The sequence below is a fragment of the Arvicola amphibius genome, chromosome 12, assembly GCF_903992535.2.
Source record: "Arvicola amphibius chromosome 12, mArvAmp1.2, whole genome shotgun sequence".
Lineage (NCBI taxonomy): Eukaryota > Metazoa > Chordata > Mammalia > Rodentia > Cricetidae > Arvicola > Arvicola amphibius.
The window spans coordinates 127,944,753-127,965,612 of NC_052058.2; the positions used below are offsets into that span (position 1 = coordinate 127,944,753).

At 49.8% G+C, this 20,860-nt stretch overlaps 1 protein-coding gene across 11 annotated transcripts in view; it reads right to left on the reverse strand.

Moving 5' to 3' along the window:
• Nav2 (neuron navigator 2) overlaps positions 1–20,860 on the reverse strand; it is a 202,266-nt gene that overhangs the window by 50,779 nt on the left and 130,627 nt on the right. For 7 of the 11 annotated variants that reach the window (XM_038314288.2, XM_038314287.2, XM_038314294.2 and 4 more), the window contains 7 exons: positions 20,133–20,271; positions 10,973–11,264; positions 9,086–9,788; positions 5,915–6,373; positions 5,049–5,114; positions 3,713–3,757; positions 657–817 (listed from right to left, as the gene is read on the reverse strand). In XM_038314288.2, the coding sequence (XP_038170216.1) occupies positions 657–817; positions 3,713–3,757; positions 5,049–5,114; positions 5,915–6,373; positions 9,086–9,788; positions 10,973–11,264; positions 20,133–20,271 (1,865 nt within the window). The remainder of the gene's footprint in view (positions 1–656; positions 818–3,712; positions 3,758–5,048; positions 5,115–5,914; positions 6,374–9,085; positions 9,789–10,972; positions 11,265–20,132; positions 20,272–20,860) is intronic. The other 4 variants (XM_038314291.2, XM_038314289.2, XM_038314292.2 and 1 more) reach the window with 4 other exon arrangements.

Genomic DNA, 20,860 nt, shown 5'->3' on the forward strand with positions numbered 1-20,860 from the left:
GTAGGCTGGAAAACTGACTCTTCCAGAGGTCTGAGAAGAAGATCGTACCCTGAGTAGTGGGTGTGTCCAACCTATAGATTTTATGACAGGAGGCTATTATCTACAGAGCCCATGCTCCGCACAGTGCAACTGAGTCACAAAAACCTCTTATGCTAGTCAGTGGTATACACTTTAATCCTAGTACCTGGGAGGCAGAGGGAGGTGGGTCTCTGTGAGTTCAAGGCCAGCTTGATTTACAGAACAACTTCCAGGGCAGCCAGGGCTACACAGAGAAACCCTGCCTTGAAAAACAAACAAACAAAAGAACAAACAAAATCTCCCGCCTATCCTATATATACCATGCCCAGAACCCAACAACAATAAAAAAAAAAAAAAAAAAAAAAAACTCTCACACATACAAATCTCAGTGTTGGCCTCATTTGTGGCCACCCTAAGTCACATGTGGCTGAGGGGATAGACAGGACTGTAAATACCCAGAACATTGCAATTTTCTGTTTCTTTGACTGTATTGCCACCAAGGGCTGATCAGCTATGGAGAAGGATGTGGCCACATGCCTGTTTCAAAACACAAGATAACCTCTGTCTCCTCCCCCTCCTTCACCCCCCCCCCATACCCCAGAGTGGACCAATACAACCCAAGGCAAGCGGCTACTCACCAAGCTGGGAAAAGTTGAATCTTGTTCCAGAGGGAGAAGTGACACTAGAGCCAGAGGAAAAGGGGGAGTTGGCAGCGGTGTCCTGCAGGCCCCCAGCAGAGTGGGACCGTAACCATTCTTTGGCGTCTTCCTGTGTGCGAAGCTGGGAGGTGGGTGTATACCTGGAGACGGAAACCAGGCTGGAATGAAGAGCACTTATGAAAATGCATTCCCCACAGCTGATGAGGACTATGTAAAAAGAAAACTATATTTAAGATGGGGAGAAAAAATCACTACACACTACACACCCTGAAACTTATGAAGTTTCTCAAAACTTTTTTTTTAAAGCTACTTGGCTTCATCTGGAGAAAATTACAATTCCTTTCAGCTTGAGGGGAACACCTAAAGGGAGAAAGACTGGGAACGCTCAAAAGAGCCACCCCTGGGTGTGACTGGAACATGCTGGTTCATGACAGGGTCGCCTCGAAGCCCCCTCCTTGACAGGAAGAGCTGCAAGAGGAGTTGTCTGAGCTTTGAGGATGTTTTAATGAGCTAACTGCTGGCATCTGCTCGCTGCAGAGCCAGTGAACAGCCATGAATCATAGCGGTTAGTGGGTGGCATTTGGAGACCTGGGGGGCTAGTGTTTACAATAGCTGCTGCAGTTTTTCCAAGGCAGGGTCTTGGAGCACCCAGGCTGCCCTTGAACTTGCTAGGTAGCTAGAGATGACCTTCAACTTTTGCTCCCCCTGTCTCTATCTCCCAAGGACTGGTATTTCAGGCATGTCTACTCATGCATACTTTGTAAAATACTGGGGGGGGGGGGTTGAACTCAAGCTTCCTGCACGCTACAGGAGCCCTCTAACACCTGAACCACATTCCTGGTCCCTTACCTGCTACCATGTACCACTCACAGATTTCATGAAGACAACCCCACACTGGTGTGTTAAATGCTGGAAGCCTTAAGAAGTCTTGTGGACCACCCCCTTGTGTATTCCAGAACGGGACAGCAATATTTACTGAGCATCTCTGACCAGGGAGCTCCCTTTTTAGGCACTGTCTCCCTGAGCCTCCAGACTCACACAGGGATAGAACACTGAGTCCTGTTATGTGCTCTGCGAAGCTGGGGACCAGAGCTGAGATTCTAACCCACGCTTGTCAGATTCTAAAATCAGTGAGCATCTGAAGTGTCTGCAGCGTCCACACTGTCAGGGTACCCTCAGACTTAGGTGTTGCAGAGCGGCTGCTGACTAGAGGGACTTTCAGGAATCTGCTGCCCAATGTGTGTGTGTGTGTGTGTGTGTGTGTGTGTGTGTGTGTGCCAGCCAGCCAGAAAACCAGTGTGAACAGGAACTCAGTTCTCAGTGCTGTTGATGGATACACACCCGTGTAAGGCACATTGAGTACCTGGAAATAGCTGTCACGTCACCCCATTCTAAATGTTTTTAGACAATCAGTTTTCAAAATCCAGAGGTAGCTGAGCCGTGGTGGTGCAATGTCTTTAATCCCAGCACTTGGGAGGCAGAGGCACATGGATAGGAGTGAGTTTGAGACCAGCCTGGTATACAAGCGAGTTCCAGGACAGCCAGGACTGTCACACAGTGAAACCCTGTCTCAAAACAACAACAACAACAACAAAAATTCAGGGCTACATCACATTAATAGACCTACTACAGGAATGATCATAGCATTTCAAAAGGTAACTACTTAGAAGTTAGCTCCTTTTTTGGGCAACAGTGGGTTGTGACACATCTCAGTTAGTGGCCTGCTTGCTTTCAGGTGCAGGAAGCTCTGGGTTCAATCCGCAGCACAGCAGAAACCCAGACATGCTGGTACACGCCTGCAATTCCAACACTTGAAGAAGTGGAAGCAGGAGGATCATAAGTTCAAAGGTCAGCTACATACAACTTCAGGGTCAGTCTGGGCTACACGAGACCCAGTCTCAGAACAAGGGGTGACGGGGGCATCGATCATCTGCACATCCAGCTGACACCCAGGAAGAAAGGCCAGGCTGCAGAACTCTGCCAAGAGGCATCAACGCAGGCCTTCTTGTGTTGACGCCCACCCTCAGGTTAAAAATGTTCCAAGAGTGCTGGGTCTTAAAAACCGTGGGTTATTAAGTGCAGACACACAAGACATCAATGAAACATTTCATTTTTCACGTGAGAGGACTGAAGGTTGAGTGCAAGGTGAAGCTACAAATACCGAGGCTTTTAGAAAGCAGAGCTGACGGAAAATCCACAGGGAGTGTGAGCAAAGGAAAGCACCTCGGGCTGGTGATGGGATGGACATGATTCGAGCAATGGAGACTTAGAGCATCCTGTTTTACCAAGAGAAGAACCAACAAGCAGTCCAGGTCCAACTTGCTACAAATAGAAAGACATTCTTTTCTGGTGGTCTTTTTTTTTTTTTTTTTTTTTTTGGTTTGGTTTTTTTTGTTTGTTTGTTTGTTTGTTTGTTTTAACTTTCCACCAAAAACCGATCATATCCATGTCTTGGTAGGTGTTGATAACTGAACCAATCACTGCTTAGGACATTAAGACAACTGTTCAGTGTTTTACAGCCACAAAGGTATTATCTTTTTAGATTATTATTTGGTGGTGCTGGGGATTGAACCCACAACCTTACGCATGGCAGGCAAATGCTCTACCATGGAGCTGCATCTCTAGTGCAGAGAGAGTTAAGAGCTTTAAGATGGGGGCAGCTAACAAAGCAGCATGCTCTAAATCGTGTCCTCCTCTGGCAGCGGCTGTCTGTACAGACATTCACGAAGTGCTCAACGTCTCTCCTGCGGCCCCCCGGAAGCAGTCACTGCTCCCAGCTCAAGGTAGCGGCTGGCTGTGAGATGTGAGTTGGCTCTGTCACAGGAAGCTTCACAAACACAGACAGACAGACCCTGCTCAAGCAAGTAAGCCACAGATGGGGAGATGAGAATGAGAGGAGCCTGCCATCCAAACTCCAGCTGCCATGGTCAAAGCAGGGACCCCAGCCCAGCCCAGCCCCACCAGCCATGAGAGAACGACACAGCCAAGCTCCACGGCCACAACATATGTCATGGGTGCAAGGAGGGGACAGATACCTGAGTCCTTTCTTAGGCAAAGTGTTCCTATCAAGGTGCGGGTCACTGTAGGAGAGTTAAAACAAAATCAAGAACTTCAGAGAAGCACAGGAGGAAGGGGAGGAAGCAAGGTAAGAAGGCTGGGGAGGGGCCTGAGGACCCCCAAGGGGCAGATTCCCACCACCAGCCATGCATGCAGTGCCCCAACACGGTATATAAAAGAAACCTGGTCCTGCCTGCACCCACACCGCTGTGTACTTTACCCCACATCACAAGGTGGCCTGAGTCATGAACCCCAATTGTTCCTCCTTTTCCACAGGTTCAAAGCCAAGGCAGGGGCCGTGCTGCCCTGGGTCCCACCTGTGTACCTCCTCAGCTCCTCTCCTGCAACCTCATTGCCTCTGGCAAAGGTTCCAGAGGGACAGAGACTCATTGGTGAGTTTCAAGAGGCAGCAGTCTGCATATTTGGAATTCATGTGTGATGAAGTCAATTCCAGGTCCCTCTCAATGTCTCCTTGTTTCTGCACAGCAAGGGCGTAGCCAGGAGCTGAGCCCTGGGCAGAAGCCCGGGCATGCTGGAACTTGTTGGCTCATAGAGCCAAGGCATTTGAATTTCTAAAGTGCAGGGGTTTAAAGGCTTGGTTTGTAAGCCTGACAGAAACAAAATTTGTGCTGTGGATGGGGTGAAGGGGGTTTCCATTAATTTCCCCCACCCCAAGCATGAAACAACATCTGCTTGTTATGTTTGGCCAAGCCACCACTCCTCCAGAAACTTGGGGTCAACACCCATCTTGGAAGCCCACCCACGGCTGGGGGCGGACCCAGGCTTCTCTGTTGTAAAGCCCCAGCCCTCCAGGCACTCTGTCCCATTATCTTTGCTGAACACAGACACACACAACACGATACTCTGAACAACACACGATGAGCCAGACAGCAGCAGAAGCCTTCAAGGGAGAAGAGCCAGCTGGGCCGGGACGGGTGGGGTGCAAGGGAGAGACAGAGGTGAGGGCCAGGCTGCACAGTGGGTGGCAGACAGTACCCAGAGGGATAGGGAGGAAAAAAGCAAGAAGCTGGAAGGCAGGAACATGCCACGGACACCACAGGGAATGCCAGCGAGAGCTCCTCCAGTCCTGGATTGAGTGTCAGGGTTTGGGGTGGCCACCCACTTGCCACCTTTCCCTGGGCTTTGGCAGACAGTGGAGCAGACCCTCAGTGGCATGCTTGGCTATCACAGAGTACACCAGAGCCACAGACACAAGCGGGATCCTCAGGTCAGCAGCCTTGCACAGAACAACTGGCTCGACAACAAACACAGGCAGAAGAACCCAGAGGCGCAGCAGGCCTGTGAGGTCATTACCTGTCCTGTTTCCTGGGCAGAGTACTTCTGCAGAACTTAGGGCTAGCAGCAGGGGAAGAGAGAGGGCTAGAATTCCAGGCAATTAGAAAACAAGAGAAGGAACGTTAGATGGGAGGAGAGGAGAGGCACTGTTATATACAATGGTCAGAACACTTTTCTCACTCCCAAGACCGACCCCGACTTTACTCCTCACGTCTGATCCAGAAACCAGACAGACACACCCCAAGACTGTAGCAGAACCAAGGCTCTAAGGATTCTTGCAGAGGCTTTGTCTCTTCTCACTGTGGCCAGCAGCAACTCAGGAGAATGTTGGCATGCCAGTCAACCTCCCTAGATACTCCCAGGTCACCTATTCTGCTTTCTCAGTCACACGAGAAGTAAGTTCAAGTTGGCAACCCCTCAGCAATCACTGTAAGTTGACAAACCCATTCCAAAGCTGAATGTTATTTCAGACAGTAGTATAGACCTGTCCCCATCTAGTAGGCTCTGAGCACCAAGAACATCCGAAAGCAAAACCAAGATAGCAAGAAGCAGTCAAGATCAACTCCACCCTAAACTGGCTTTGACCAGCAAGGAACACGAATTAGAAAGAACAAAATCAAGCTGGGCAGGCATGGTAGCACACATGTTTAGTCCCAGCACTCTGGAGGCAGAGGCAGGCAGGTCTTTGAGTTCAAGACCAGCCTGGTCTAAAAAGAGAATTCCAAGACAAAAAAACCAGAAGCAAAAAAAAAAAAAAAAGAAAGAAAAGAAAAGAAAAAAAAAGAAAAAAGAAAAGAACAAAACCTCCCAAACAAAGGCCTTTGGACCCCTAACCTTAGGTCTGTATCTGGGGAAGGACATCCTCCTGAGAGAATAGCACCAACCTTTCCGACAGTGTGGTTTTCACACTGCTGGTGCGGACAAAAGGCAGCAGGGAATCTTCCTTAGTGGAGGTGACTGGACCAGGGGAAGAGTTGTGACTCAATCCCCCACCGCTGCCGAGGGATATGTCAATGGACTCGCAGCTGGTGTGCAGGCTGCTGACAGACTGGAAGCCCAGGCCATCCTTGCTCACTGCCGACGAGCTGGTACCCCAGGTGAGGCTGTTGGAAGGGCCCGAGTGGGCCGAGCTGGGGCTGGAGGCTAGAGGAGACTGGTTGAGGTCCACGTTCTTACTGTAGAGAGGACTGCTGCTCCCACTGCTCAGGACGCCACTCCCTGAGGGGGACTCTAGGTTACCTTGCTGGGTCATAGTGGCGTGAGGGTTGGAGATGACCACTGCGCTTTTCATGGTTTCGGCTGTGGCGATGGGCACTTGCTTGGTAGGCTTCCCACCAAAGAGTCTGCGAAGAGACAGAGGGTTGTGTGGGACAAATACCTGGGACTAAAGTGTGCAGAGCTACTGGGGAAGACTGGGGCAGCAGAGGTCGTGAGACCCTTAGAAAGGCCAGCGGTTTCTCCTGCAGTCACACTAAGGTCTCCCTAGCGAAAGACTGACAGTTAAGTGGGGCTGGATGCTGATACTTTCCAGGGTCCTCTCTCTAGCCCTAGGCTGCAGCCACAAGCCTAGCCACACCCCTCCCTCATTTTGCTTCCCTTTGCTTTCTCTAAATAGAATAGCTAGACGGTTGCTCCAACCCAGGAATCTTCTAGAAAGAAAAGAGTTTCTTCTTTCTGTGACACGAGGCATGAAGCCTTAGGGCTTGGTTTTTTTTGATCCCTCAGTATAACACAAAGAATCAAGACCAGGAGTTCTATACCTGGAAGGAGCCCAGGGGAAGTATCAGCAACAGAACACCAAAGAACTTGTATGAGCCAACACCATATACAAAAACATTCTAGGTCCACAGGAAATCGGACCAGACATACCAGGTAGAAACCATGTCTTCAACAGACACACAGAAATGCCATGCCACCTTCTGCTCATTTCCTCAAATCTGTCATCAGTACAGAGTCGCCACAGAGGCCTTCTCCTCCCTGGGCAGAGAGCTCTCTGGTGAAACCAGCTCCAAGTCATAGGGTGGACCACACTCTAGAATGCAAGGGCCTTATCCCACCCTCACAAAGTCTTGAAGGGGCTAAGTAGCCCCGAAGACTGCCAAGAACACCAGTGTTGTGACAGGCAGACTGCCTTTGGCCCTGCAGCCTGGAGTGATCACCTGCAAACAGTCCCTCCAATCCCAGGTCTCTACGGCAGGAGCAGATGTATAACCCAGAATCAGGGAATGTGTTATCCTACTCTGGAATCTGGGCATCAGGATGCTTACGGACCCTTAGGCATGGGACCTCCCTACTAACGGGTGACTAAGTTGATGGCCACGTTTCATTGTTAGAAAGCAAAGACGAGAACCACGGTTGCTTGGCTTCCCGCCCCATATACGAATTCACTTGGTGAGCTGTACAAATGCTTGAGGGAGTTATCCACCTCACTCCACTGTGACCTTCTCCTTGTCACACAAATAAATGCACAGCTAGACCACCGGGGCAATGTAGGGAAAGCGCGATCGCCCGAGCATGGGTGTGCGTGAAGAGCCCATGTGCTTTTAAAGACTCCTGTATGCTAGCTAGCTTGAGGGTCTAGTAAAATGCCACTGAAGCCACAGAGAGGAAATCTCTAAGACCATGTTTTGTTCTTCTACTCAAGGCAGATGGCAGAGAGATTTTTTCATTTATGTGCTGGTGTTGTTAAAACTGCAAAGAACAGCCCTCAGGACGTTACCCCCAGAAAAAATTAATGATCACTGGAATCCTAATAATCAAGTCTAGACAGGGCACAGCACACGGATTCCTTCCGCCTTCGTGCAGAATGCTTCTGCTGGCGTCTTCAGACATCCTGCTCGTCCTCAAATATGTATGCTGGGCCTGACTTCTATATTCATTCACCTCAACTTTCCATCCTGGGGCTTGTCACGGCCCAGAAGGCAACGTGAGAGCTACACCACCACCATTCAGAGTGGGCCAGTGGCTGAGCGTGATGGCGCATGCCTTGAACCTCAGAACTTGGGAGGCAGAGGCAGGTGGATCTCTGAGTTTGAAGCCAGCCTGGTCTACAGAGTGAATTCAAGGACACTCAGGACTAAGTAGAAAGGCCCTGTCTCAAAATGCAAAACAAAAAAGAAAAGGGCCCAGTGAGTCTTTAAGAGGAGTTGTTAAAGGACCCGCTTGCCACAGTAAGAATGTCCACCAAGTGCAGAGACGTGGGGAAGACACGTCTTTCAAAGGTGCTAGGAAGTCAATTTCTCTGTTAGAAATGATTCTGCTTCTAGAGGTTTCTAGAGAAGGCAGAGTGGGGCTAATGACAGGGTTCACTGGATAAACCCCTTACACCCAGGCAGAAGGACCAGATTTCTGATGCCCAGAATTCACATGATGGAGGGACAGGTGCACAGTATTCCCTGCAATCAATTCCCAGACTAGCCCAGCTATGAGTTCAGCAAGAAACTTGGCCTCGGCAATTAAAGTCGACAGCAATCAAAGACCAACTTCAACTTCAGGCCTCCACATGTGTGCGCACATGTGCACATGCCCACGCCTATATAAACACACACTTATGCTATACACCTACATATGTAACAATATTTTAAAAGGCTAACGCTTCAAATATTGTCCATGTTTTATAAAAGAACAGGATGGTATTGATATAAGAAAACAACATGGCTAAACTCTGGCTCTGAAAGTGTGCCAGGAACTCGCCTTTACTGCCACTAACGTTCCCTGGGGGCCCTCCACAGCTAAGCACAGTCACAAGATGAACTTTAGTAGGAATGCTGAGGAGGATACCATTAGCCCCGACGAACAGATGAGGACACTGATGCAGGGCTCAGAAATGCACCCTGAGGGACTGAACCCAGGAAGCACGATTCTACAACTTCCTGTCTCCCATCCAGGCATGGGAAAACTAACACGCAGACGGCAGACCTGCAGGCCTTGAATGCAGCCTTACCGAGAACGGAAGCGCCGCAGATTGCTTTACATGAAAGTTGGCGTTTGTTAGCCCAGGGTGCCAGGCTGTGTACTCTGGCCCTCCTCGGCTCCACTCATTTCTACTTGCTTACCTGCGGAGTGTGGGAGAGGCCACATCTGAATACTTGGTCCCTGGCTGGAGAGTGGCCTGCGTTGAGCTGCACACCGGCTGGGTAGCCGGGTTCACTTTCACGGAGTTACAGGAAGCCACGCTCTCGTTGTCTGAAGAGATGCCTTTCTCCTTGTCTGTCTGGTTGACGAGTCCTGGCAGCGAACTGCCCAGGGATGTTTTGGAGGGCTCCCTCAGCTTGGGCACTGGCAGGCCTGCTGACTTGCTGCTCATGTTAGAGTCAATGCTGCTGGTGCTACATCTATTCCCTGCCCCATTCCGGCTGTTGGACTTGCTGGGCCTGGGCAGGCTCCGGTACTGTAAGTTCGTTCGAGAGCTGAGAGACAGATACCCATCGTCTTGATTTGGGGCTCCATCCATGCTCGTCTTCCGACCCGTGGACCGACCGACAAGGGCGGATGACTTGGGGATTTTACCTAGTGTGGCAGACCTGCTAGTGATGGTGGCCCCGCTGGCTGTGATCATGGCTAGCCCAGCAGCAGAGCCACTCTGTTTCTTGAACCCAAAGCTGTTGGCATTGGCAGTGGGCGTCCTAGAGGTGCTGGGGAGGGTTTTTTTGGATTCATCCCCACTGCTACGGCCAGCATCCGATGGGGAACGCTTGACCTGGGAGGCTTTGGGTGAAAGCCTTCCCTTCTCAGACACCTTGGCGTCGTCTGTTTTTCCTAAGAGAGAAACCAATGAGGTCAGACCAAGATGGCGACTCTGTGGGCTAGTGTGCTTAGGGTGCAGGCCCTTCTAAAGATCTCTCTGCTCCCGAAAGAAGAGCAGCACCCTGGGGAAATCAGGAGAGACAGCGTAGCACAATGATAACCTCGTCTGCTGCTGTCACCGAGGGCTTTTTAGGAAGTGGCACTGATTTCACCCAGAACAGAGCCAAACCTGGAAGCTGTCGGTACATCCACAAGCACAAGAGACTCCATCATACATTGCCCTCCTGTCTCATGTCCATGACACTGACCCTGACATTTCCAGGGGACAGCCTTGAGGAATCAGTTCTAGTGTGTTAACCGGCTGATGAGCGGTGGAGCCAAATACCCAGCCAGCCAGATGATACACAGGGGGAAACAACCCACACGGGAACCTTGCACACTCCTCCTCAGAGAGAACGAGGGATATAAACCTTCAAGGAAGCTGTTGTGGGCCTAGGAAAGCTGGCTCAGTCTGTATAGTGCTTGCCTTATAGGCATGAGGGTCTGAAGTAGAGCCCCAGAACCAACCTTAAAAAAGGCAATTGTGGAGGAATATACTTATAATCCTAGTACTGGGAAGGTGGAGATTGGAGGATGCCTAGGGCTTGCTCACCAGCTAGCCTAGCCTATTTGGTGGTCTCCGGGCCAGTGAGAGATTCATAATAATAATAATAATAATAATAATAATAATAATAATAATAATAAAAAGGTGGAGCTGGGCATAGTAGTACACACCTTTAATCCCAGCACTTAGGACGGAGAGGCAGGAGGATCTTTCTGAGTTCGAGGCAAGGCTCATATATGGAGTGAGTAACAGGACAGCCAGAGCTAGACAGTGGATCAAAAGCAAACAAAAATAACAGATGATAGATAGATAGATAGATAGATAGATAGATAGATAGAATAAGAGAAAAGATTTAAAACAAAAAAACAGATGATGGTGTTGAGAAATATACCTGATGTTATCCTGATGTCCTTGTGCATATTCACATATACTGGCACTCACACATTCTCTGTGCACATGCACACCACACACACATGCTCACAACCATTCACACACACCATTAAGGATGGTTGTGAACAAGCAGCAACCTGAAGAAGTCACCTGTAATGTAATACCCTCAGCAAAGCCACCATGATCTTGGCCACTCACTCACCAGTCCCTGGGGTCTTCAGGGTGCCCGCTGGAGCTGATGGCTTTGTCCTTGGCATGGTGATGCCCACTTCGGCTGTCATGCCTCGCCGCCATGAGCCTGTCTGTGAGATGACGGGGTTCTTCTTGCCAGACACACTTTTGTCTGACTCATCTGACATGTCTGAAGGGTTCCGCCTCCACTTGGAGCCCGGCTCCATCTTTACTCCGCTGTCTGAGCCTCCATCTGACTTCTTGATGTCGTCACCAGACCACAGGGAATTCCTCTCCACCTGGGAGTGCTTCTCAGCGTCAGTCTGTGGACAGACACTGAATTAGAGCTCACCCATGCAGGCCGTGCCAGTCCAGGGACTATAGAAGGACTATCGGCTTACTTTGTGGGACAGTGGCAGCATCTGCTGCTCTCTTTCCTTTTTCTCTTTTTCAAGGAACAACAAGTAGGGCAGGAAGAGAGTAAAGGGGCTGGGAGCAGAGCAGGCCAAGAGCCCCAAGAGGAGACAGGCAGAGCAGAGGGGAGGTGATGGGAAAGGGTCCCCCAACTCTACCACCTGCGGATAGTCCCCTCCAGCCCTGACTCTGAATCTCCACCAGCACCAGCATGCCCCCTTTCCTTTTGCTCCGTATCTTCCTGCCATTCCTCCAGCAGGGAGATCTTTGCATCTAGTTCGGCAGACAATCTAACACTCAAGAGGGAGGTAGCAAGCCTGTGAACTCCACCAATCTGATCCGGGAAGCACTCGACCAGCAATAGCAATGGTGCCTAATCCAGCCCATCTTTGTTTCTGAGCTTTCGCTTCCCACGATGGGCAGTCTTCGGACAAGTGAGATAATTAGGCAACTTTCTTTGGAAGAGCCTGACCTGCTGGCCATGAAGCCCAGGAAGAGATAGGACTATGTCGTTAATGAACCGCAGGGCTGAAGGACACAAAGGGAGCTGGAATGTTCTGGGGGCCCTGGGGCTTGCGGCTAGGGGGAGGGTATGGGAAGGGAGAAGTCTGTATGAATAGGAAAGGGGAAGTCACCCGTGCTTTCAGCTGACCAGCTGACCACTTTGAAAAAGAAGTCCCCCTATATGAGCTTCCTAGAGGGGACATGCAGGCGAGGTGGGAAATGAACGTGACCTGAGCAAGACCTGGCCTGAGGCCTGACTGGACGAAAGCTATGTAGATTGGAAGCCCCTGTTCAGCCTCTTCCCTCCCTACCAGCCCTCTACTCCCCTGTGACTGCCACCCACCCACGACAGCCTCCCACAGGTGCTTTCACGTGTTTGTTCCTTCCTAAAACACACATGGAGCCTCGACCACATACCAGGTACCAGAGATGGATCAGGGAAAGCTAAAACATACTCAGCCATGTGAGGGGCAAAGGGAAGGCCCCGTATCTTTGTGCAGAGCATAAGTTCAACCAAGGTTTGGGCACAGATGAGTGCACAGCTACTACACACACTTCAGGCCACGACATGCCTGACAGAACAATCCTGGCACGGGTTGGTCAAAGCTAGGCAGGAGGCATGCAAGATTACCATCATCTTAACTTCAAAGGTGGTCACCAACTCAGTGCCCTCAGCCCAGTTTCCTTCTTCTCTGTCCTTCTGGCACTCACTGAACTAAAATGAACGTAACGCTCACTGTTGGCCACATGTTTAGTGTCTCTGAACCTGGAAGATCAGCCCCCATCCTTCCTGGAGTTTAAGGTCATCTTGAAGTAGCGATGGAATACACAGACATAAATGAACGTGGGACTGTGAGGTGTGATGGCCACCAGGAGCCAGGGAAGCTCTCTGTCCTGGGACTACTTCAAAAAATATTCAAAGCCTCTTCCTCCCGGAACTCACATTTGAGCATCCTGATACCTAGAGATTGATATGGTCTAAGCCAGCCTGAGGCTGTAGCATTTTTCATGGACTTGATGGCTATATTGTGTTTCTCAACATCCGTAGGCCTCTTTCCCACAGTTACACTGTAGTGCCGCCCATAACGGCGACACTAAGCCCTAAAGCTTACCGTGTACTGCAGTGCTCCAGGCAAAAGCTATAGTGCTTTTAAAACATAGTGCTCCAGGGGCCTGTGAGACGGCTGGAAAGTAAAGGGACCAGTGGCCCGAGTTCAACTCCTGGAACCCACGCAAAGGTCGGAGACAACAACTCCACAAAGTTGTCCTCTGAAATCCACGCACTTGTCATGGAATATGTACAAACAGGGAGAATAACGATTTTTATTTTTTGAGGCAGAGTCTCACTATGCATCTCCATCAAGAACAGGTTGACCTCAAACTCAAAGAAATCCACCTGCCTCTGCCTCCCAAGTGTGAGAATTATAAATGTGTACCACTATGTCTGCCTACAATAAAAATACATTTTCTGATTATTTAGAAAATACATTCATTTTTGCTGTGGGCATCACTCAATCGATTTGAGTGTTTGCCTAACATACATGATGCCTGATTTCTCCAACCCCTAACACTACAGAAACCCAGTGGGGTAGTATGCTATAATCTCAGCATCCTGGACACGGAGACAGCAAGATCAGAAATTCTAAATCAGGGGCTGGAGAGATGGCTCAGAGGTTAAGAGCACTGTCTGCTCTTCCAAAGATCCTGAGTTCAATTCCCAGAAACCACATGGTGGCTCACAGCCATCTATAATGAGATCTGGGGCCCTCTTCTGGCACGTAAGCATATATGGAAGGAATGTTGTATACATAATAAATAAATAAATCTTAAAAAAAAAAAGAAATTCTAAATCATTCTTGACTAAGAAGTTTGAGGCCAGCCTGGACTCCATGAGACCCTGGTGAGAGAGAGACAGACAGACAGAGAAAGAAAGAGAATACAATTTGATATATTTCTCAGCAAAAAACCCACAAGAAAATAACAGAAAACTGAGGCTTTGAGTGGGAAAGAGACTCACCCAAGTTCGCATAACGAAGAAGCCATTGTGGGAATTCTACTTGTCCAATTGCCAAGCTCATAATTTAACCCCTATAGTACAGTGCAATCCTTGACTAAAGCCCACAGAGATGCAACCTTTTGCAAGCCTGGGGCACCTACTGAAAATACCCACATCTAGCAGATTCTTCTTTTACAGGCAGTCTGGTTGTCTCAAGCTTAGGCCTAGAGCAGCCTTAGACTGGCCCCTGTGCCAAACCCTGGGACAGACTCCAGTCTCATCAGGAGAGTGCACATGTCTCCAGCCTGGGTCCATGGTTTGGCCTTCTCGTCTCTAGTAGAGCAGTCCTCCAACTATCACACACCCCTAACTTGGTGCAGGGTGTGAACTCTTCCAACCTCCTTTCTGCAGCCGAGGGTTTGTCTGGGACCTCTTGACAGGTTTGCAGTCACACATCCTTAGCAAATCCTCTGGAGCCATGTGTAACCAGCAGTGGTATCTCTTGCAAGTTAAAATGGAAGAAAGCTGTTTCTCTGTTCCCAGAGCTTATAATAGGAGGGCCAGAAGGTCAGCACACTGGTGGTCCTACCACCTTTTGAAGCTTTTGGATGTCTCTTTGATCATCAACAGGTAAACGGGGGGGGGGGGGGGGGGGAAGGCAGATAAGCCAGCTGGGACCTCAGAGAGGAGGGCAGTGTTCCCAGAGAGGGAAGCCTGGCCCAAAAGGGGACGGGCACTGGCTGCTGTGATCATCCACCCTGTGTGAGGGCTTGGGTTCCTTCCCACCTCGAAGACTATTACAATGGGTGTCAAACAGATGGGATTGAACAAAGAATCCGAGAGAGAGAGAGAGAGAGAGAGAGAGAGAGAGAGAGAGAGAGAGAGAGAGCGCACTAGTGGTGAACTTAAGAGGTAAGCATGGAAGAATTTCGTAAACAGAGCTTCTCCTCACCAAACTCTCCAGCTCTGAGAATCCCAGTGCCCTGCTGTGTCTTTAGCATTTACCTCCTTCATGTCTTACAGACCTTTACAGGGTTTTAGCTGCCTGAGCGTCTAGATACTGAATCCCCTGCAGGCCTAGATGACAAGGGGGCTTTAAGCTGGAGCCCCCATAATATAAAGAATCACAGCGACATCACCTGTCACTTTGTGTCCCCAGACACTATGACCCCCAGATCCTTTCAGTTCATCCTGAGACTGAGTTGTAGTTCATGTTGTAAATACCTTCTAAGAAAGAAGCAGGTATGAAGAGAAGTAACTAGTCCAAAGTCAGAATCAGTAGCTCCCAGGGAGGTGGGCAGGTGCCTACCTCCAGTTATGCTGAACTATCCTGATTGCCTGATGTCCAGAGGATACTAGGACATACAGGATAGCAACCCTGGCCACATTAGTCCCGATTCTGTTGCCTTTAGAGTTAAACAAACAAACAAACAAGCTGACAGAGAATTACATTTTTTTACCCTCTGCAAATTTTGTTTAAAAACAAAACAACAAAACAACAACAACAACAACAAAAGTTTGGGCATTGAAAATGAAAGAAAATTCTTGGCAAAGGCAGCTCACCACCCCAGCATCTGCATTAGTGCCTTCCACAAATCACGGAAGACTCTAAGTGGCCAAGGACTAAATGTGTGGATGAACGTACAGCAGGCATAGGGATGTTTGCTAAAACCCTGTACCAGCTCAGGGCCTGGAGAGCAAGATGCTGCAAAAAGGAAGGCAGATTGCTTTGAAACTATAAGCCAAATCCATCACAGCATGCTGCTGCTCTTTGAATTAGCATCTCAGAGGCAAAAGGGAGACAGAGAAAGGCAGGCAAGTACAGAGGGAAAGGAGGGGCCTCTGAGAAGCTCACCAGCTCAGACTTTGGGAGAAGCATGCTCAGAGCTGGCAAGCTGCTGACAGACAGGGCCATTATTTTGTGAATGAGAAGGCTCTGAGTGGGCCATCCCAGGATGTAACAGGGTTAAAAACTCAACCCCCAGAGCCCTTGACTTCAATGTCACCCTCCTCTCTGATGCCACAGTTGGCACTTGGACTCACCCGCTCTCCTAGAGGTGGTCATGCAGAAGGGGCTCAGGTCTCACTCAGAGGACTTTGTGTCTCACACTGATGCCCAGAAGCAGGCCATGAAGGACTGCGGGGTACCTTCATTGCTCCTCAGTGTCTGGGGGAAACAGTCCCCTCAGGGAAGTTTCACCTTCCCTTCTGTCTCCTCCTCTTTCCATCAGCACAGCAGCAGAAATTCCCTTCTCAGATGTGAGACCAGGCAGGCTGTGTGTACTGTGGGAACACTAGGCCCTCTCTTGCCTCGTGTGTCCTGCCTGGTGGACTGTGCAGCCCACTATCCCAGGGTAAAGCATTATGTGACAAGACCCCCGATGAGCGTACCAAGGAGTGGGAGGGTGCGGGCGCATCTTCCTCTTAGATTCCCTCAAAGAGGGGTAATGGCCCTTAGCGTTCCTGACAGCCTGTGGGGGAGGAGGCGCGAGGCTGCCAGAATGTGAAGTCAAATATTTTGAGATGCTCCCTGGACAGGAACAAAGGGAATGTCACAAAAAGTCCATTTAAAAGCACCACGACAATAGGCATCTCGGTAGCCAATGCCGTAGCCAGGATTTCTGCAACCCAGACCCTCTTCAACTCTCATTTTAATATTTTTAATTTGGGCAGATTTGTAAGAGGGCAAATAACAGACCCAATGAAGAGAGAACCCCCATTATCCCTTAAAATTACTTTTGATCTTGACTAACACATCTGTGTAGTAACCTTGAAATGACACCCTGTGACATCTGCAAGAAAGCAAAGCGCTGTTAACGAGGCAAGGCGTTTGCCTGTACCAAGTTCAAATGCATTTGTGAGAAAGACATCTTATTTGGTATCGGGGTCTGCCTAACTTCTTCCTGTGAGGAGAAGGCAGATAATAGGAGGGCTTTCCAATTCGGTGTCCCAGATCCCCCTGATCACCCGGAGCTCCCCCATCCCCTGCAGGGGTACCACATGGATTTCCTGTTGTCTCAGTGCTTCCTCTAGCCTGCCTACCCCAGATGACCGACCCCCTCACTCCCCCCTCTGTGTCTAAGGGCAGTCTGCTGATATCTTAAATAAAGAGCGAGTATCAGGAAAAAAAAGAAAGAATGATACTGATACTTAGCATCCAGCGGGGACCTAGGCTGGCTGAGTGTCAGTAATCTGGGTCTGATCACCAGTCGGTGGTCATTCTCAGAGAGTATGACTTAGTTTGTTTTTAAAATACAATTCTTTATTTAGGTGTACTGCACATGCTGGGATTGTGTGTGTGTGTGTGTGTGTGTGTGTAATTTTGAGACAATGTTTCATAAGTCACATAGCCCAGGCTGACCCTCCACTCACTACCGCACTGTAGAGCCAAGGTTGATGCTGCTGATCCTGCCTCCATTTCCTAAGTGCTGAGCTTACAAATCCATGTCACTACACCCTATTTATGTGGTGCTGGGGATCCCAGTCAGAGTTTCATGTGGGTCAGGAAAGCAGTCTGTGTTTCCTGCAGATGCAATACTATTTCTTAAAGTTTTAGTGTGTGTGTGTGTGTGTGTGTGAGCATACAAGTCTTTGTGCCTACAAGGTCTAGAAGAAGGGGTAAGATCCCTGCAGTTAGTCTTACAGGCAGTATGAGCCACCCACCATGGTACTAGGAACTGAACTCAAGTCCTCTGCAAGAGCCACACATGCTTTTAGCAACTGAGTTGTCTCTCTATCCCCTCGTAAGTGTGATGCTCATATGATCAAGTACAGAATCTTAAGGGCACAACTTGAAAAATTCCAGAAAATCAGCAGTCACACGATGACCACTCAGGTCAGGATACAAAGTATTGACCCCCAAATCTTAGTGCCCCTTATTGTTGTCTTGGTAACAACAACATACACACACACGCCTACTGCAATTTCTGGTTAAAATAAGAATGCCAGCGGTAACAGGTGATCCCAAAAGCAATGCCTAAAATATTGCCCCAGGTAGTCTGCAGCTGCCTTTCATCCCCACACTGCTAATACAGCTTTTCTTTAGCCCCACCCACAAAAGAGAGACACCTTTGAAACAGAGGCTTCCAACAAGGCCCCTACCTGTACAAAGTAAGATGCAGCTGAGGAGAAAGAGGCTGTGGGAGGGTAGGAGGGAAGAGAGGGGAAGGGCCATGCTGGTGGCTGGGGTTGGGGGAGCTGTGGGAGGGTAGAAGGGGAGAGAGGGGAAGGGCCATGCTGGTGGCTGGGGGGAGCTGTGGGAGGGTAGAAGGGGAGAGAGGGAAAGGGCCATGCTGGTGGCTGGGGGGGGGGGGCTGTGGGAGGGTAGGAGGGGAGAGAGGGAAGGGCTGTGCTGGTGGCTAGGGGGTAGAAGTCCCAGCCTTTCTCAGTAGTTCACTCAAGACATCAGCCCCCAAAGGATTAACCCACACCAGAATTGCCATAGCTGGCCTTGTGCTGGTAACAAGCCATGAGGATGACCCCACTTGTCCTGCAGTAAAACAGCCTTACAGAGTGAAGGCCAGCCACTAAGGACCACAGCGAGGGCCAAAATGAGTCCACAGAACTGAGCTGTGTTTGAAATGTCAAATTCTAGGTTAGTGCAACTGGCTGGTGGCTGCTGTTACACACTGCTCACAGGGGACCTGAATCAAGGAGCTTGCTCCTGCAAAGAAACAGCTTCTCACCTTCACGAGCCAGGTGCATATTTTTGCGTGCAACAGTACAATTGAAAAGAAAAAATTAAAACCAGGTGTGGTGGTGCAAACATGGGATCTCAGTATTTTGAGGCAGAGGCAGGAGGGTTCTGGGCCAATCTGGATCATCTTAAAACTCTCCCAAAAACAAACGAACAAAAACCCAAACAACAACGACAACAAAAAGAAAGAGCCAGGCAGTGGTGGCTCACACATTTAATCCCAGCACCTGAGAGAGGCAGAGGCAGAGTGTGAGGCCAGCCTGGACTGTTACGCAGAGAAATCCTGTCTCAAAAAACCAAAAGAGGAGAAGAAGAGGAGGAGGAGGAGGAGGAGGAGGAAAAGAAGCAAAGAAAAGAAAGAGAAGGACGAAAGGAAGGAAGGAAGGAAGGAAGGAAGGAAGGAAGGAAGGAAGGAAGGAAATGGATTAAGGGATTTGGATAGAATGGCCTCTAGCATTCTCACAGCCCTGGGTTCAGATCCCCAATGCTGCATAAAGCAAAATGTGGGGCACACCTGTTATCCCAGCACTCGGGATGTAAAGTGGGGATCAACAATGAGGAGAACCCATCTCAAAAAAGATGAAATATCATTTATAATAATATGAGTAATTAGTGTGGGCAGAGCAACAAGCAGCACGCAAGCAAGGGCTGTGACCCACAGACGCCACAGATAGACAGGTCCCAGCCTCAGGCTGGGACATACTGACTTCCAGTGTACCGTTCTTAACCTTTGTTCTACTCCCTACAGATCAGAACTGAACTCACAGACAGCAATGGCTCTTGTGAGAAAGAGGAGAGACACTTTGGACTAGGATCCACACCAGGGGAACCAACAGCCCTTTGCTTATGATCTTCAACTAGGTGTGTGTACATATGCTTGTGTATTCAAGCAAGGTGCATGGGTGTGTGTGTGAACATGTGTGAACACACATGTGGAAGCCAGAGGACATCCTTAGCGCCCATTCATCAAGTGTTGCCTGCCATTTTTTTTTTTTTTGAGACAGGTCTCTCATAACTGGGGAGCTTGCTCTGCAGGCTAGGTTGGCTGGTCAGCGAGCCCCAGGGATCCACCTGCCTCTGTGGCACTGGGAGTTCGGATGCCCACCACCACATCCAGGTTTTTTTTTTTTTGTTTTTGTTTTTGTTTTTGTTTTTGGAGACAGGGTTTCTCTGTGGCTTTGGAGCCTGTCCTGGAACTAGCTCTTGTAGACCAGGCTGGTCTCGAACTCACAGAGATCCGCCTGCCTCTGCCTCCCGAGTGCTGGGATTAAAGGCGTGCGCCACCACCGCCAGGCAGGTTTGTTTATTTTTTTAAATGTGGTTTCTGGGTATTGAACTCAGGTCCTCAGGCTTACGTTTTATAAACTGAGTGGTTCTCTGTTTGTTCCTTGCTTGTTTATTAGCGAGAGCGAGGTTGCTCTGCCCAGCTGTATCACCTACTACCTGGCCCCCTTTTCCTACTGAGAGGAGCCAGAGACCAGATGTCAGCTGCTGGATCTTCTCTTGATAGCTGGGGAATTCTGATCACCACGAGCCGGGCTAGCAAGGACACTGAAGGAAGCTGGGAAGAACTGTTCTTACCTGTACATCCAGGTTTCTCCGGGAGGAGGCAGGCGTGTTGGCATAGGAACTGATGGATGAGCTGGTATTGATGTCATCCGTGCTGAGATTGTCTATGGTGTCACTGATGCCGCTGCTGACGGAGCTGCTGTCATCCCAGCTGGCAAGACAAAAATATCCTGAGCCACCTTCTAGAGAAGCTTGGTCTAGAAAAGGCCCAGCCTGTGACCTAGTGTCTCTCAGGGGGCTCCTGCTCAGATGAGACTCGGCTACAAGGAAACCTGAGTGAACGGTCTGGTCCTACTTCACCAGAGTGCGTCGATTCATGAGCAGAGGCTACAGACTTTGGTGATGCCCTTCCATCTTTCCCTTCACTCTAGGAAGCCTGATGAACCTCCTCCCCAGGGCAGGGGGCGGGGCGGGGCGGAGGGAGAGGGCGGGGCGGAGAGAGGGGGCGGGGCGGAGGGAGGGGGCAGGGCAAGATTGACAAGGGAGGAAGAGAGGGAGCAGAGCTCGAAAGCTGCTGCGTGGTTCCCTGGACGCCTCTCCAGAACCTGAGGACCGGGAATGCAAGTATCCCCAGAGACCAGCCCTTCCTAGTAGTAGCTCTGTCTTCATAATATCTCAGGTACATACAGAGAGAGCACGACTCTCCCTTTCCAAGCTTCTAAGAGGGAGAGGTCAACCCCTTCCTGGTAATCATCCTCCATCCTTGGTTCCCCGTCACTGCCTCCCACCTCCCAACACCA